Source organism: Cordyceps fumosorosea, assembly GCF_001636725.1.
Source record: "Cordyceps fumosorosea ARSEF 2679 chromosome Unknown scaffold_1, whole genome shotgun sequence".
Lineage (NCBI taxonomy): Eukaryota > Fungi > Ascomycota > Sordariomycetes > Hypocreales > Cordycipitaceae > Cordyceps > Cordyceps fumosorosea.
This window is the reverse complement of record NW_017387301.1, coordinates 3,336,288-3,354,065: the sequence shown is the minus strand read 5'-3', so window position 1 is coordinate 3,354,065 and position 17,778 is coordinate 3,336,288. Positions and strand designations below refer to the sequence as shown.

The 17,778-nt window shown below is 53.6% G+C and overlaps 3 protein-coding genes across 3 annotated transcripts; all 3 read left to right on the top strand.

Moving 5' to 3' along the window:
- Positions 1-3,287: 3,287 nt before the first annotated feature.
- On the top strand, positions 3,288-5,003 carry ISF_01073 (hypothetical protein; the record flags this gene model as incomplete). Its single annotated transcript, XM_018844680.1, has 1 exon — positions 3,288-5,003. The coding sequence occupies one exon, from the start codon at positions 3,288-3,290 to the stop codon at positions 5,001-5,003; it is 1,716 nt and encodes a 571-aa protein (XP_018709130.1).
- Positions 5,004-9,740: 4,737 nt separating this feature from the next.
- ISF_01072 (COP9 signalosome complex subunit 5) lies at positions 9,741-10,840 on the top strand (the record flags this gene model as incomplete). Its single annotated transcript, XM_018844679.1, has 2 exons — positions 9,741-9,771; positions 9,822-10,840. The coding sequence occupies 2 exons, from the start codon at positions 9,741-9,743 to the stop codon at positions 10,838-10,840; spliced, it is 1,050 nt and encodes a 349-aa protein (XP_018709129.1).
- A 3,580-nt stretch (positions 10,841-14,420) lies between these two features.
- ISF_01071 (hypothetical protein) lies at positions 14,421-17,108 on the top strand (the record flags this gene model as incomplete). The annotated part of the gene is made up of 2 exons (XM_018844678.1): positions 14,421-14,537; positions 14,592-17,108. The coding sequence occupies 2 exons, from the start codon at positions 14,421-14,423 to the stop codon at positions 17,106-17,108; spliced, it is 2,634 nt and encodes an 877-aa protein (XP_018709128.1).
- Between the last annotated feature and the right edge of the window lie 670 nt (positions 17,109-17,778).

Sequence of the window (17,778 nt, the reverse complement as noted above, 5' to 3'; positions counted from 1 at the left end):
GACACTTTGTTAGTGCTATGCGGGCGCATCAGCTGTTGTCCCTATCATTGGACCAAATCTTGCAGGCAAAAGCATGAAGCAACCATCATCAGGTGTCAATGCATTTCTCCTCCGTTGTTCTTTATGGTGCGTGTCACAGGCCTTATCGACGTGTCCCTGGCTCTCAGACAAGTCTCTTTTATATTTCTCACCTTCCTGCAGGACCAGAAGGGGTCGAGACTGGTCTAGAAGATGGCCCGGTGCGCGCGGCCAGGGGCGGCAGGATGGCATTCCGATGGACATTTGGGCCGACATTGGGAAGAATGGCCTTCTGGTTCGGCTGAGGCATTTCACAAGGGCCCGTAATAGAAGAGGTGGCGTTGGACAGATTCCGAATAATATTGTCCGACCAGCCACCACAAAGTTGGAAGACACGACGGGTGGACTAGGCCGATTGAGGTGTGCTGGCTGGCAAACACTTGCTCTTGACAGCATATCGAATGTTTTATGACTTTTTCATACTTATTTGTAATTTTTGGTGTCTGCCGAGAGCAGCCCGAGTGAGAGAGTATGGGATCCGACGAAAGATGGAAAAGCATTCTACATTTTTCCGCCCAAGGGTTACCGTCGGACTGGAGCAGCGAAGGGATGGTGCTACACGGACGACCAGCGCACAGGCGTTGTTGAAGAGAGACGTACAGTACAGTCTGTGTTTTAGCGATGGAACGGCAATAACCTTACTCTTAAGCTAAGTTGGCTTCCAAGAGTGCAGCGAGCCCTCGTGGTGCGGTCGCACAAGTCAAACGGCAACAGAGGGGGTCCGGATCGATTTTGCAGTTAGAGCGTAGCAGCACAGGGAGCGCCAGAGAGCGATGCCAACAGCAATGGGCATGACAGCACCAAATTCCACAGAGTCGAAATCTTCCGGTTCTAGCCTTGTTTCTGCGCGGCGCGGAATTGTCAGATAACAACAGCAACAGTACTGTAGCAATGCCGACGGGAAGTGGATTGATAAGCCGCTGGCGGCCACCACCACCACCACCACCACCACACAGTGAGCCACCAACCACCATGACGGCTTCTTGACCTGCAGGTCTCGGGTGGCAGATAAGAGTCGTCGCATTGGGCATCCAGGGGTCCAGCGGCTTGTTTTACAAGGGGGGACGGGAAAAGGCAGGGAGCGTGGCGGCTTGCATCAATACTGGTGCTCAGCTTCTTGGCTGCAACAGGTTGTCGTCTGTTTCATTTTGACTCTCTCGCTGTGAACAAGCGGCTGAACTTTCCCAACGCGATGGGTGATTGCATGTGAGCGCTTGCCGGATCGCTCGGGTGATGATGACTCTTGGGGCCTTTTTTTTGGTGGTAAGGCCATGGGCAGGTGGGTGGTATCATGGTATGACGCACACAACAGCCTCGGCGCTGGTGTGGCAGACGACGGTCAATGGGCTGGCGCGTGCAGTTGGCGGGTTTACTTCTCCGTCTTCTCTTTCTCTTCTTTGCGGCTATCTGTAACTATCTGCTGCCTTGAATACATTATTCTATACAGATTATGCTGCAGGCGATGATGCGTTCGTTGCGTGGCCCTGGTACCGCGATCGGAGGCGATAACGGGGCCGTCGTTATCTTAAAGCCATCGACTGACTGATAGGAGAATGCAGCTGGAACGAATCGTGCTGTCCTGATAATCGTACAGCACGAGATGATAGCGATAGCGCCAAGTCCAGAGAGAGAAAGGCTGGCCGAATTGGGCAGGCGCTAGGGCTTTGGGGGTGATTGCGGAGGCGGGGCGAGGCTTTGTTGGGGCCAAACTGCTGGCCTTGGGCGACGCCGGGTTCAGGCTCAAGGGAACTAGCCGTGGTAAAATATCATTAGTCTATCAGTGGCATTAGTATTCCGATTTTATAGGGGAGGGAGCGATTCAAAGTTGCCTGGTTGGGGGGGGGGGGAGGGTGAGGAAGAGGGGATAACAAGTCATAGGTTTGGTTCAAAGTCTTGGAAGATTCCGGGACAAGATGGGTCAGACTTCCTGCTTCCCCTTCCTTGTTTCCTGTATTTTCCATCTTTTCTTGTTTCTTTTTTAACATCAACTCGACCAGCATTTCTTTTGGTCGTTGGTCTTCCTTTTTATTGTCCTGGCGGCCACGCGCTTACCAACAACGAACCCCTCCAGGCTGACTTGCAGCAGCGCAAGCGTCCCCAGCGCCTCATCGTCACCAGGCTACAACAGTACGAGCCTGTGAGCGCACTAATCCGCCTCGTCGGCCTCCCCGTGACACGACACGACGACCAACCAACCCAGCAAACGCCAAGGACGGCCTCCTGATTTCAACAGCTGAAACGAAAGGCTGTGATTAAATTCATCGCAAAAGAGATCCATTCCTGAACCATCACACCTGGGTATTTCATTATCGCAGCGCAAACCCGACCGTCCGTCAGTTTAGAGTTGAAGCTGCAGCAACACCCGCGCTGCAGAGAAGCAGACACACTCAACTGGAAAAAGAGAGTTGGCCGGTCGCCCGCTGCAAGGCACGCAGCCCAGTGTTAGGCGAACGGGCAATTTTCAGCCCCCGCAGTCCAACAGCACACGACAGCCCGACAGACGACGAAATCACCTCGGATTACGAATCCCGATATAATACCGGTACCACAATCCTCATACGAGAAAAGATCGCCTTTTCTTTTGTGCGACGTGTTACGAAAGAAAATTCAAGGGACCTGCCTGAAGCGCTCGAGGGTCCTTTTTTCTTCCCTCCCCTGCCCTGGTCCACGCAATAGACCCTGATCAGCCAGCAGCGTCTTGACTTTGCGGGCCTCCCCCCCCGTTCCCATCATCAAGGCCTTTCTTCATTCCAGTCCCCGCGCGATAACCTGGCAAATTACGTACAGCGTGCCGCTGTTACCTGCCTGATTGCATCGGCCGGCCGGAACTTTGGGAACGTTTGGGTTATTTACCATTTCTACTAGCTCGCCTTGATTGTTGCCCGTTCGGGGAGTTGGGCAGTCACCATCGTCCCAAAAGCTGGGTACCGACTCCACCAGCGTGACACAAAACCCAAGCTACGAACAAGACCCCACGCCTTCCTTCGCCTGCCAGCGGCGGACATACAGCGGGCATACAGCGCGTTGCAGCACACACAGCCCCTTGCAGCGAAGCCTCGTCCGCTGGAAGCTTCCTCCCTTCCAGGGCGTTCTATGTAGGAGGTTTTGGTTCTTTTTTTACAAGGCAAGCCCGCTGCACGGTATGCCCCCACAAGCCCGCCAACAGGTGCTCAGAACAGCGGCCCGCCGTATCAGTCCCTGTCCTTGTCATGGCTCACGCTTCCTGCTGGTCCACCACACTTCCGCCTCGTCGCCCGACTGCTCTGCCACCAACTACTTGTACGAGTGAGGCCGCCCTCTTCGCTCCCACCCTTCACACCCTCGTCCATACAGCTTCATCCCTCGCTCCTCTCCTCATCCGCGCCAAGTATGCCGACTGCAGCAAGCTCGACGTCCCCCTCACAGTCACCGCCGCTGCAGCTTCGCCTCACCCGTCCTCCATCAACACAGAGTCGGACGGCGAGGCAAACGACAACAACAACACCACCACCACCACCATGAGCAAAGGCCGTGGTGAACGACGCTCCTCGACAACGAAGACGGTTGACTCTCTGCGCCAGAGCAAGACGCCAACATCTACTAGCAGTCCCGTCCAGATCCCCCGCCAGTCCAGTCGCACCGGTACGAACCGTGACAAACACCATGCCTCGCAGCGTAGGCGCAACGCCCGCGACGTGCACTCGCCCGATGCCGTGTCGCCCTCCGTCGCTGCCCTCCTGGCCATGACCGACATACCACGCCATCGCCAATCCATTCGCCAAAAACGAAAGGCCGAAGCGTCCTTAACCGTACAGGACATTGTCCAGAGCCAGCACGTCTCAGAGAAGGAGCTCAGCCTCTCACTGACGGGCAACCCCCTCGACCTGTTGCTATCGCCGCCGGAAGATCTTCCAACAGAAGATGACATGAGCACGACGTGTGAAAGCCCCGATGGCTTCTCCCTACGACATACCGTCTCCTACGACTCGGTCCCTTCGCTAGGGGACAGTTACGCCACTGACCCGGCCTCGTCGTTTGACTCATCGCCGTACTTTGCCCGCGAGCCCACGCGACGCACCCGCAGCCCAGTACGCAAGTCCCTGGGTCCTGTCCGCTCGCCGCCGCACGTCCTGAGCGACGAGCACCCGCTGTCAATCCGCCTCGAGGACGACGAATTTCCCCTCTCGCTGGAGCCTACCGAGGAGCCGCCCATGTCCGTCTTCAGCGAGCCCTTCAAGCCGCTCAAGGCCGCGTTCAAGTCCAACCTGACGGCGTCGCTGCGCGCCCTGCGGTCGGCGGCCAAGTCCTTCTCGAGCATCAACTTTCCCATCACCATCCCCCCAGACGACCTACTGTCCCGGTCCATTCTCACGATTGACCCCAGCGTCCCCTACACGGACGAGCGGCGGCCGCCCGTGACCGAGGAGATGCCCTCGGCCGAGCTGCGCCGCTATCTGAACCCGACGACGCGACCGCTCGAGGCGCAGCAACCCCAGGACCGCAGCGGACCGCAGCAACGGCCTCGCCTGGCCTCCATCCAGATGCAGACCTACAAAGTGCACCGTGCCCGCGTCACGCAGGCGGCCTCGCGGAGCTCGCCGACGTCAGCCCTGCCGCCTACAGGCATCACAAGCACCACCGGTGCCGGCGCTGTCGGCAATGGTGGCCCCACCGCAAAGGCGGATCATCCGCAGCAGCAGCAGACGCAAAAGACTATTTTGCCTGCCGCCATGCGACAGCGAGAAATCCGCGAGAACCCCGACTTCATCCGCATCGCCGTCATGGAGATGGCCATGCGCAGACAAGGCAAGCTCGACGACCGCAAGCCAGGCCGCGCACGCTGGGCCCTGCCACCGCGCAAGGCGCCCATCAAGTCTTCCGACGTTGAAGAGATCGGGCCCAACGGAGTTCCAGCCCGGTGGATACCCATTTCCTACGAGCAATGAGGAGGCGGACAAAGAAAAGAAAAGCAAAGAGTCATGGGCCAACCCGCGTCGGCCAATTGGTCTGGCAGTGGGCCTCCGTCAAATTTTTTTCTTCCTCCTCCTGGGAACCAAGACCCTGAGAAGCTGCCACGTCATGGGCGACATATTCAGTATCTTCCACCCGGCGGACAGTTTCCACTCGCGACGCCGCCCTTTTCCCTTTCAGGCATGTGCCCTTTTTAACCCCTGGGATGCATCGTTGCATCCGGAAAAGCTCGGGCCATGGAAGGACTTTTGGAAACCCGCCAGAATGAAATTCCATACCTAGACCGACACGACGCGACAACTCAGCCTTTTTCTTTGCGTGTGCTGACAAGCCTGTCACTCGGAAATATGGTCGGAAAATACCCGCTTCTCATCGAATCCTTTGTGGCCCTCACCGATGAGAAACAAATCTGCGCGTTTCAGAAAGAGAGGGGATGATCTCGATGCAGTAGGATAAGAGGTCTTTTTTTTTCCTCCATGATCCTGCAGGTCTCTCTTTCATAAATAATGGAAAGCTGTCAGCAGAAAAGGCGTGCTCTCGGCGCAGGATGGCCCTCCCGTCCAGAATAGGAAGGCGCAAAGTCGACAGGCAGATTCTGACAAGCACTTTGTCTTTGCCTGGCCCGCTTCAGACGATGATAGGGCTCTACCACTTGTGGGATCCGATATGCATCAATATTAGCCCACTCTGGAATCCTGAACGCTGCGTGCATATGCGGTTTGGGATTTTCATCGCGCATGGCCCACTCCTAGCGAGAATAAAAAGTCGCTTCGGATCCCGCGAGCAGAAAGCCGAAGCTCTGGCTACGCACACGACCCGCCTCAAACGACAATAACAGGTTCGCATCGCCGCATCGGATCAATTTATCATCTATCCCATGCTCGTCAAAAGTTGGATTCACCGAACTTGCGCTTACATGCGCACACCAAGGGCCCGCTTGAAACGAAGCAAAACCCTAATCACTCTGTACAAAGGGTCACCGATGAACGACACGCCCACCCATATCCAATTTTCAAGCATCTCTACCTTTATGGATCATTAGCATTTTCATGACCAACATTGCCTCGGCGTTAGCTTTTTAGTCTCGTTTTTTTCTGGTTGCTATTTTTTTTCTCCCCACGTCCGGAGCCTTGAAGTCCCAATCCCGCCGCGGTTGCGAAACTGGCGGTCTAGCATCCAATGATACCAATCTTCCGCTTTTCTTTTTCTTACCTACAGACTAGTTGTCAGAAAATAGTACACACTTCTTTTTCAAGTATCCTAAATATTAGCCTTGCCCCGTGTTTGAGTAGAGATTATTGTCGCGCTGCTGCTCCATGATTGGCCAGTCTCAGCATCATCAGTACAACGAGGCACTTCGTGCAGCGCCATGCCTGAGTCCAACCACACCACTCTCAGTATTTTGTACTAATTACCGTCCCTCAACAAGCGTGATTTTTTTTCCTTTCTTTCTTACGTCTTTGATTTCAAATCTGCCATCATTCTTTACGCCACACCTTGTCTGATATGGTGGAACTATTGGACTCTCAGTCAGTCGAACTTGGGCTAGCTGACGATTGATTGGACGAGCAGACGAGCAATGAATATCAGGCTTCTGTCCATGATAATGGCACGGGCGTATTCGACTACAGCAGCAAGCCATAGAAGCCCTGTCAACTCAGCCTCAAAATTCATATGCCGACGTCATTGCTGCTGTAGCACGTCCCTCTGTGGCATCGTCCCTTTGCTCTTTGGTGATCAAGGCACACCGTGCATGTACGGGGTTTCAACATCCGCAGCAGCTTCAATTTCAACGACACGAACCTAGGCCTTGATTGACAATTAGGTCAACCATAGTATTCGGATGGCAATTTCTCGTCGGCTTCATGCCAGGCTCAAGTCCGATCGCCTGTTCGTTGCCAGAGCGGTAGCAGGAGGTCCAACACCATCTACCCGTTACGAGAACCGGAGTCCAAGCATATTTGTATCAGAACGCCTGCACCACGTTTAACAATTTGGCCGCATGCGGAAAGGAACCATCGTCTCATCAAAACGTTAATATGGCATCTTCCGAGCCCCGAAATCCTTAGTAATTTAGCCCGAGTGCATGATACAATGCCCCCCCGGCGCCGCGCCAATCCAAGCAGAGAAGGCTCCGAGAAGAGGGGGGGGACTCTTCGTTTATCCCAGTAACCGAAGACCTAGAGCATCCAATCAAAGCCATGTGGTGAAGAGGGCGGTGGAATAGAGGTCTGCAGGCCAGGGGCGCTGCAAGATGTTGGTAGAAAGCACAGTCTACTTGTCTCGTGTATTGTCGAGCATGAGTGGCTCAACTGAAGGCTTAATATCCGATCTGGATTGATTCAGTGCGCTGATGGACTGCCCATTTTAGTCCGGCATATATTTGACCACTGTCTTTGAGGCGCCGACGCCTTGTGATTTCCCTGCTTGTTTTTTTCTCCTTTCTGCCACTTTCGTCCTCCAACGTCCTCTCCGCTTGCTACTTGTTTGTAGTCAGCTTCCCTTTTTTCATGCATTCCGCCGAGCGCCAAACAAACCTTCTGGCCGGGGCATGCTGCCGTGGAAGGAAGGCCCTCAGAGAGGAAGGAACAGGCTAAGCACTACCTCTTCAGATGCTCGGCCTGAGTAAAAGCATCAACACCGAGACGACCCTGAACCTCGTACGATTTCGTCCAATGGATCATGATCTTCATCTGCTGCCTGCCACGACGCTGCAAGAGAGGCTCATTTCAGGCGAGATCACCAGTGTCAGTCTGGTACAGTCCTGTTTGGCTCGCATCCATCGATACAACGGTCGTCTTAACTGTCTCCTGAGCATCCGACCGGAGTCGCAAATTCTCGACGATGCCATCTTTCTTGACAATCAGCGTCTTGCGCATCCCACCGCCCTTCGAAGTAGCCTCTATGGAATCCCCATCATTCTGAAAGATGTGGTTGTCACAGAGCCCGAAATGGGCATGCCAACTACAGTGGGTTCTGCGGTCTTCGCAAACATGACAGCGAGGCGCAACGCACCGTTGGTAGAACTGCTGCAGGACGCAGGCATGATTATACTAGGCAAGTCCAACATGACGGAGCTCTGTGGTATGAGGTCGCCGTTTATGAAACCTGGCTATAGCGGCATCGGGGGGCAAACAAACTCTCCTTACAGACGAGGAGATCTGGCTGAGGAAGATCAGCCTATCACCTCAGGCTCCTCATCCGGTTCTGCCGTAGCAGTGGCAGCTGGCTTTGCTCCTCTGGCCATCGGGAGCGAGACTTGCGGCGGGTTGGTGTATCCGGCGAGTCTCTGTGGTGTGTACGCCTATAAATGCCCGCACAACACAGTACCTATGGAGGGCGTCTTCACCATCAGCCAGAGTTTTGACTGTATTGGGCCAATCGCGAGACATCCGGCAGATATCCTTGCTTTGGTAGAGATATTGCAGCAAAATGATGGTCTCGGCGCAGTCCTTCGGTCGAGAATGGGGGATTTGCAGCAAGAATTTCGCGGCCTCTCTGTTGGTGTTGTCGCAACCACATGCGGCGTGGACGAAAGCCTTATTGGAAAGTGGGGAGGCGCGCGAGTTGTGAGTGAACCGTGGAGATCTGTATAAAGTTCAGAGCTTTCATCTAACACTTGTCATCTTAGATTAAGGAATACGAGGATGCGGTCTCACTAATGCGACATCACGGCGCAGATGTCATCTATCCACTTCCCGCAGTGACCCCTTCTGATGAGATTAAGTATCAGGGGCATGGTCTGGTCAGTACGTCTTGTAAGTAGTTTAACATAGATATCATTGAGTGGTTTAGTTCTCTGATTCTTGTCCTCGGCAGATGGCGAATTCAGCAGCAGAATAAGGGATTTCATCCGATGCTTCCAAGACACCTCCATCAAAGATTTAAAGGGTGTCATGAGATGGAATGAGGCCAACGACAGCGGAGAGACAAGTACACACCGTATGCTACTTTCCGAATTGCCCGTTTCAGAGATTTAAAGGGGGACGGTATACTCACATGCCATAGGATACCAGACGCAGATGGAACTTTTTTTCGCTTCCAGGAGGACGACGAATCCCGCGCGGCTTCAAGAAATTGCATCTAATCTCCGAAATCAAGCTACTTTCAGTGGGATTGGAAGATTTATGCGACCCTACGGAAATTGCGACATTGTCCTCTCGCCATCCGAAAGCGCCCTCGTCAATTATGCCGCGGTCGCAGGATGGCCCTGCGCGACGGTACCGTTGGCCAACTGGGAACAGAACGGGCAACCATACGGCATGTTTGCAATATCGATGAACGCAGAAACTTTATTGCGCTTTATCAACGAATGGGGAAGGGTGTTTGACCGTGGTTGGACTTGGCCACCAGATTTGGAGACGATGCCCTGACGTGAAAACCAGGAACATCAGAGAGCACTGCGCCAATAGCCAATACCAGCACGAGTTAAAACTCCCCTTTTCCATTTATATTTAATTCATCACGATACCATTGCGCTTTAGAAAAGAGTCCGTCCGTTTTTCGGGTATTAAAGTGACCTGGCGTCTCTGGAGAATATCCTGCATATCTACATACGAACCATGTAACTATGTACTATGTAAGCTACCTACTGTAGGTACATACATACATACATACAATAGGCAGCCAAGCTAGTGCGGGGCAGCGCTTCCACCAACTCCACCAACTCACCTTCCACATTGTCCTCCGTCTTGACGGCAACTGCAGTCAGGATGGACGAGATCACGGCTCTCAAATCATGGGGTAAGACGGCACATGCACGGAGCTGTATTTCAAATACTAACCAGACATAGAACTCGATAACAATGTAAAACTCATCGACCCGAAGAGAGATGCCCTGTACCAATACGATGCACAAGCACAAAAGGCGGCGCAAGCATCGCGGCCGTGGGTGGCTGACCCCAACTATTTCAAGCACGTCCGCATCAGCGCCGTGGCCCTCATCAAAATGACTATGCATGCGCGCTCGGGAGGCAATCTCGAAGTCATGGGTCTGATGCAAGGCTACACCGAAGGCGACACGTTTGTCATCACCGACGCGTTCCGACTACCTGTCGAGGGCACCGAGACTCGCGTCAACGCCCAGGACGAAGCGAACGAATACATTGTCGAGTACCTGGATCTCTGCCGCGCCCAGGGCCGTCAAGAAAACGTCGTGGGGTGGTACCACAGTCATCCCGGGTACGGATGCTGGCTGAGCGGTATCGACGTCGATACCGAGGCCCTACAGCAGCAGTTCCAGGACCCGTTCCTCGCCGTCGTCGTCGACCCCGACCGCACCATCAGCGCCGGCAAGGTCGATATCGGGGCGTTCCGCACCTACCCAGAGTCCTACAAGGCCGGCGACGACGGCGCCAGCGGTACCGCCAACGCTACGGGCGCGGACGGCTTCGAGGCGGTACCGCTGGACAAGGCCGCCGAGTTCGGCACGCACGCGAGCCGGTACTACAGCCTGGAGGTGTCGCACTTCAAGAGCTCGCTGGACGCGCACCTGCTGGAGCTGCTGTGGCACAAGTACTGGGTGCAGACGCTGAGCCAGAACCCCCTGCTGGCGAACCGCGACTTCGCGAACAAGCAGATGCTGGACCTCGCGTCCAAGATCAGGGAGGCGACTGCGGGTGTTAGAAGGACCCGGGGCGCGCAGCTGATGGGCATGGGCGGGACGATCACGGGGTCCAAGGCGACCGACGCGGCGATGCAGAAGCTGTCGAGCGAGGCGAGCATGATTGCGGCCAAGGAAAGGGCGGGGTTGCTGGCGGCGGGTGTCAAGGCATCGCTCTTCAATGACTTGGGGGATCACAATAGGACATGAGCGTATTTTTATGAATTATAGACCTGGGAACCGGTGGGAAAGTTTTACGACAACATCATCCTCGCAGCCATGCTGCATTTTCGGGGTGGCACCTCTGTTCCAGCCCCATGAGTTAGCAGATGAAAGGAACTAAATAGATTAAATCTGTCAATGTTGCTGCTAGCAAGAGTTTGATCAAGTGTTTGCCCCTGCGCTTGTTCTAGTTGAGCATGATGGTGCGGCCGTCTGATATACATTACGCTAATAGTTAAGTATAAGTTGTCAAATGCGTCTATCCAGCGATCTTCGCCAACAAAAAGCCGGTGTGGAGTAGACGAAGAAGCCGGGCGAATTCAATTCATCGTACAATTCGGCAAAGCCAGATGGGGAGACGCAAAAGTATATGGATTGAACGGATTGATCATGCCGCCAAGACTGCGATCTAGCAAGACCAGAAATTGTTAATGGCGGTAGGTAGTGCAATCAGCCAGGCAATCTACATTCAATGGTGATATGGAGCTCTAAGCGGATGGGCCAAAACTACTAAAAGACTACAAGGGAGGAGGAGAGCAAGACACAATCATGCTCCTTGACGTTGATGGTGCTACCCTGGATGCTTGCGAAAGAACTGCCACGAACACCGCCCCTGAAAGCCGGAACTCAATCAAAAAATCCGACCAAGTTCTGGAGGCAAGCAAGAGGAGAAAAACTCGCTTTTTGCAATCGCTTATGGCTACGCGATCTTGTCGTGATGGCTACGTCACAAAACTCAAAAAAAGCCGTTGGCGAGTGCAAGCATCATAGTGGCATCAGCACTGCAAAACCTGGTTGCGGCGCCTGTGGCTGAGATGGGTTTGGTGCGCCACAGCTAGTTAGCAGGTCCGTGGTTGGTCGATGAGCAGCAAGATCGCCAGCTATCGCGGAGGGGGCGTGTGGGAGCTGGAAAGGCAGCCAGCTGAATTCGGCTGCTTTTTCTGATGCTAGGGTGAAAAGAAGATCTCCTGGTGGACGCACGAGTTTCCCAGGGGAAAGGGAGCTTCTCTTCCCGTGTTCGGTGCCTGATGGCCAACCTCTGCAGCGTCGCGTGCTTGCTTAGGTGCTACTTGGTCATGGTGAGCTTTGCAGGTGAGCCAGACTGCATGGAGTCAGAAGAGCTGGAAAGCTATTATTAAATGGGGATTGCGAAGCAGGAGAAGGCAATGGGAATGGCTGGGGATGTTGGCGAGGTGATCGTGATGGTGATTCACTGGGGATTGATTATCACAGTCGAAAACAGATCAGTGGGACGAATTGTGGATTTCGAGCCCGACGGCTCTTGTCGCTAATAAAGCAATTCGCAATGACCGAGTAATGAGGGAAGAGGCTCTAGTTGAGAGAGAAGAATTGCCAGAGAATGAATGAGCAGGATAGAGGTTGAACACTGCCGCTGCAGGCTGATGCAGAATATTGGAAGGCTTGTGCTCTCCAGCCCGTTGTTACCTACCAGTAGCTGGCCATGGGCTGGTCGTGTGTGCTCCATCCCCTGTCGTGCTGAAGTGTGGTGGGCCGGAGGCGTCTTCACATGCATGATGTTGATGCACCATGAGCTGGACGGTGGACACGACATAGATGGAGGTTGCTGTAATGGCGAAATTAAATGGGTAAACTTAATAGTGGCGGTGCACAACGCGAGTCGATATATTTGCATGTTGAAGGGCGCAAGGATGGGAGGAGGCAACCGCGTGGTACCAAGGAAGGGATGCAGGAAGGGGATGGCGCAAAAATTGACGGAAGGAGGTTGACCATTCGATGATGTTTTGGTGCCCCAAGATCAGGGTGTGCATGTAACACTTGGCTCAGTAGCACGCACTTGTTTCGATGGGTGGAGCTGTCAAGGAAATGCACCGCCACACCTAAAACAAGCTTCTGGCGGACCTAGCAGGGGATTGCTTGGTGCAGCTTGCGCATCAGTCGGGGGGATGTTTATTAATTCTTTGTTAGCCAGTATGGATGGTTCAAACAGAAAAACTAGTGTTCGCTGGTTTTTGTTACTTAAATTGGGCGGCGAAGGAGGTGAGCGAGGTACATACTAGTTTTTTTTCTTGCGGAGAAGTCTCAGCTTGCATTGTGAGCACAAACTGGGTGTGGCTAGTGTGTGCTGGTCTGGAACCCCATTGACGTCATGACTTTTTATGCAACGGCATGCAACGGCTGCATCTACCTCATCGAATGGAAGAATAGTAGGTGGGATCTTACAAGCAATATTTTTATGAATTCATTTTGAAAATGGGCGATTACACTCGGCATGAGGCAATTGGCTCATGGGGGCACCTTCGCTGTAAGTAGCAGGGTGCTTCGAGGTCGAGGACAGCTTGCCAAGCACGGCAAACAGGCGAGTGGGTACATTATTAGGTAGTTTCGGCGAGGAAATAGTCTCAAGCAAAAAACTCAGTTTGGGCTGGATGGATGGGATGGCTCCTGATTGATGCTCAGCGACCCATTGCTCGCTTCCGAGCAATGTGGGGTTAGCATCACCCAGGCAATGGTGATGACTTTCCTGAGCAACGACCAGCAATCTGGCTGTAAACGAAGGAATAAAGCTAATACAACCGTGATCAATGTTCCATACAAGGTGATTAAAAGAAGAATTGGACAAAATTGCAACTAAAAACTGCTGCGAATTGGGCTGCTCTCTTCTGCCGCTCTCGTCGGCCGCTCTCGTCTGCCGCTCTCGTCGGCCGTTCTCGTCGGCCGCTCTTGTCGGCCGCTCTCGTCGGCCAGCATTCGCTCGCTACTGTGGCAGCTCCATCCGCTGCACCAAGATCTTCGACTCCTCGCAACTGACCCACTGTCAATTTCCCGGCCTTGAATTCAATCGCCTGCCAAAAAGTGCGTAAGAATAACTTATTTTTGCTAATAGCACCTACATCTTCGTAGTTCACTAGTTACCTCTGTACCTCCCTACTGGCGATGATGTGGCTTGACGTGGGCCAGCCACCCATCGCACTAGCCACACACCCCCTCTCGGTACAGTGTATCCCGCTCTTGAGTTCTCTTCCGTGTTCTTTACCCACCCCCATCCATCCCTGCATCCATCCTGGCCTGATGAATGCGTTCCTGGTTTCAAGGTTCATCATTGACAATGCCAGATCGAGACTTTTCTTTTATTTCATTTTCTCTCTACTTACTTCCCTACCTTGTCTAGTGTCCCGCGAGCCCCTCCCTCCCGCCCCAATGCAGCGGCTGCGTTGTACCACTTCGATTGCTATGACGTACGCTGTCCGCCAACGTCACCATCGGCAAGCTTTCCCTGAGCCCCCAGTTCTCTCCCTCTCGCCAGCTGGTATAAACACCCCCTCGACTGCCGTTTCGCTACACTTCGCCTTCCTCTCCTCTCCTCCCCTCATCAAATTGTCTTCTGTATACCCTCTTCTCATAATACCCATACAAATCCTCGATTGTGATACCCAAGGAGAAGATACCCATTGAAATCCTCCCTCTAATTTTAACGTCTACCTCTTTTTCGTCGCTTTTGACTAGGTCCAAATATCTTTCCGACTAATCTCTACCAACTAAACATCAAAAACACCAAAAAAGCCCCGAGTTAGAACTACCGCCCATCATGGCTACCGCCAACGTCAACCGCCCTACCAACATCAAGGAGAAGGATGCGGATATCAACCGCAAACTCCAGATCTACGGCATTTTCCGCGCCTTCAAAGCCGGCAAGGTCCCCTCTGTAAGCGCCTACCTGCACACAAACTAAGCCATCAAACACTAACCAATTCCACAGAATGATCAGATTGATGTCGCCCTCAACAGCTTCCTGCAGTCCAACGCTCTCTCCAAGCCCTCCACCAAGCTTTCCGATGACGGTAAGCTGCTTGTTGAGGACACCCGTGAAGTTGTCAGACTCGCCAAGAACCTGCTTCTTTCCAAGAACGACGGCAACCTCGTCCAGGACTTCATTTGGCAGACTACCCGGTTCGACGCCAAGTCCGTCCAGGGACCCAAGGCTCCCATCAACAAGGACGCCGCCCAAAAGGATGGCGAGGAGGCTCTCCAGGGCCTGAGAACCCTCGGAACCCTGCTTATCACCAACGGCCAGTTCCGCAAGCTCCTCAAGGACTCCTCCATTCTTCTGCGTGATATGGCTGGTGATGCCGCTGGCAGCGCCGCCGGCCGCCTCCGCCCCTCGGACGACGACCTCGCTCAGATTGACCATGCTGCTGAGGATAACACCTGGCACGAAGCTCCCAAGTTCAACAAGGATGATCTCAAGAAGCAGGCTCAGGGTCTCTACAAGGGCAATGCCAAGAAGGATGCGCAGGACGTTGCCGACAGCGCCAGGGCTGCTGGTGCCCCCGCCTCCGGTGATGGCAGAGACGCCAACCTCGCTGCTGGTCACGATGCCGCCAGGTCTACTCTGCAGCAGAAGCTCGACAAGAACATCGACCCCGAGACCCAGGAGAACCTCAGACAGAAGAAGGAAGAACAACGCCGCAAGGCGAAGGAGTACTTCAACAAGAAGATGCCCGCCGAGCGCAAGGATCAGATCATCTTCCGCCTCAAGAAGATGGTTATTGAGTGCCAGCAACACACCGATTACTCTCAAGCCATCCAGAGCCTCCTGCGCCTTGCCCGTACCTATGGCGAGCACGGCCGCTCGTATGGTAAGGAGTCTAGTGGCTCTCTTAACCAGGCTCGCAGCGGTTTCGCTGCCGCCGAGGCTGATCTCCGCACCCTGATCGAGCGCTTTGCCAACGGCACCTCGACCTCCAACCTCTGGAAGTCCATCGGCCAGATCTACGATGATGCCCAGAAGGACGACGAGCTGAAGTTTTGGTTCAAGAACATGGATCGCTACATCAACCGCCTTCTTCTTGAGCAAGGCTACGTCCTAGAGGAGCAGTCCACCAGGGACTGGGATGTCCTTTACCAGCAGGGTCGTTACCTCCTTCGCGAGAAGTACAAGTCTCATACGGACAATGTAATTGACGAGATCAAGTTTGTGGGCGACCAGTTTGACAAAGACCCTCAGAACAAGCAGTTCGGTCTTGCGGTCCAGAAGCTCTTCAAGGACCTTGGCAGCAATGCCGATGGCAAGTCCGAGTTTAAGCCTCACCTCGTCAAGGATCTCTTTGATGTTATCCTGCCCTCTATCCTCCGCGACATTGCCTACATCCCCATTCCTCGCATCGAGTACTCTGATCCTGGATTCGACGCCGTCATTGAGAACCTCATTCTTGAGAGCGACAACTTCATGCCCAACGTTGCTGAGCTTGTCTCCAACAACAACTGGAAGTGGGGTCGCAGGAACATTGCCAACCGCCACCAGAACATGATTGACCTCAAGGTCTCAGGTATCCAGATGGACCTGCGCGATGTCAGCTACCACATTAAGCGCAAGACTGGCTTCCTCAAGATCACCGACACTGGTGTCGCCGACATCCTGCTGCCCGGCGAAGGCTTCTCTTTCCGCATGAAGGTCTCCACTGCCGATAAGAAGGACAGCCAGAACTTCTTCAAAGTCGAGAAGGTTGACGTCGACTTCAAGAGCCTGAACGTCAAGCTCAAGAAGTCCAAGTTCAAGGGCCTCTTTGCCATTTTCAAGCCTATCCTGCTCCGCGCCCTCCGCCCTGCTCTGCAGAAGGCTGTAGAGAAGGCCATCAAGGACCAGTGCAACGAGTTTGACCGCACTCTGTACGAGATCAAGAAGGAGGCCGAGGCCGCGGGCGAGACCCCAGGTGAGGATGGCAAGAAGACCAGCTTCTTCAAGCGCTTCTATGACGCAAGCCAGCAGCGTGCGCTCAAGAATAAGCAGGAGAAGGAGAAGCTGAAGAAGGACAAGAAGGAGGACAACAAGAAGATCAACATTACCATGACGGATGACGAGAGCATCTTCCCTGCCCTCAAGCTCCCTGGTGGCGTCAGCTCCAAGGCTACCGAGTACAAGGAGCTTGCCCTGAAGGGCGAGAAGTGGGAGAGCCCCGTCTTCTCCATCGGTAAGGCCAGCAAGAGCACGGACATTCCCAGTGCTCCTCAGATCGTTAACAAAGCTCGCGGTGCAGCCAATACCGCCAACGGAAACGGTCTTGGTGCGACTGGAAATGGAGTTGCGACTGGTAACGGCCTGCAGGGTACCGGTAAAGGCCTGCAGGGCAACGGTGACGGCCTTTACAGCACTGGCACCGGCCTCCATGCTAATGGCACCGGCCTCCATGCTGGTAATGGCATTGCTAATGGCAGTGGTCTCAAGAAGACGACTGCCCCGGCTCTCGACGCCACGAACCCTGTCCCCCTCAACTAAGTTGCTACTTGGCAAGTAGAGAGGGGGATGCTACGAAACAAGACAAAATACGGTGCGAAAAGTGTTTGAGTCGATGCGAATTATATACCCATGGTGTGTCTATTTTTGAGTGTTTTGCTGTTTACTGTTGTTTACAGCGTCGCACCACAAGCTAGTTACCACACACGGCTCGAGGCCGGCCTTCCTTGACAGTTTTCTTATTGTACTAGTTTTTTGAATATTAATGACACGAATTGTATTTTATTGTACGCGCAGCTTCAAATGTGAGATGAACGAAATGATGAGACAAGAACAGTTTCGATGTCGACGTAAGCCAAAGAATGGTCACTGCTAGACCGAGGCATAAGGTGTACGTAGCGTCTTCTAAAAGTGCGGGGAGGTGATCCTTAGACACTAGTTATCTATCAGTGACAGCACGTAAGCAAGTGACGTCCTGAGTTTCAGCACCGCGACAGCTACTAGAATATGTAAAAGAGCTTCTGAAATGGTAAGAACAGTAATTAGGTAAAAGTAGATTGAAAGCAGGGAGGCACTACTTTTGATGATCATTCAAGACTGTTTTATTAGATGCTTGGTAGATACATATGTACTTGTAGGTAGAGCAAGGCCTGGGAGCAAGCCCTGGTGGAGGCCAAGGCACGGCCATTACAACCCTTCCCTTCGCAACTCG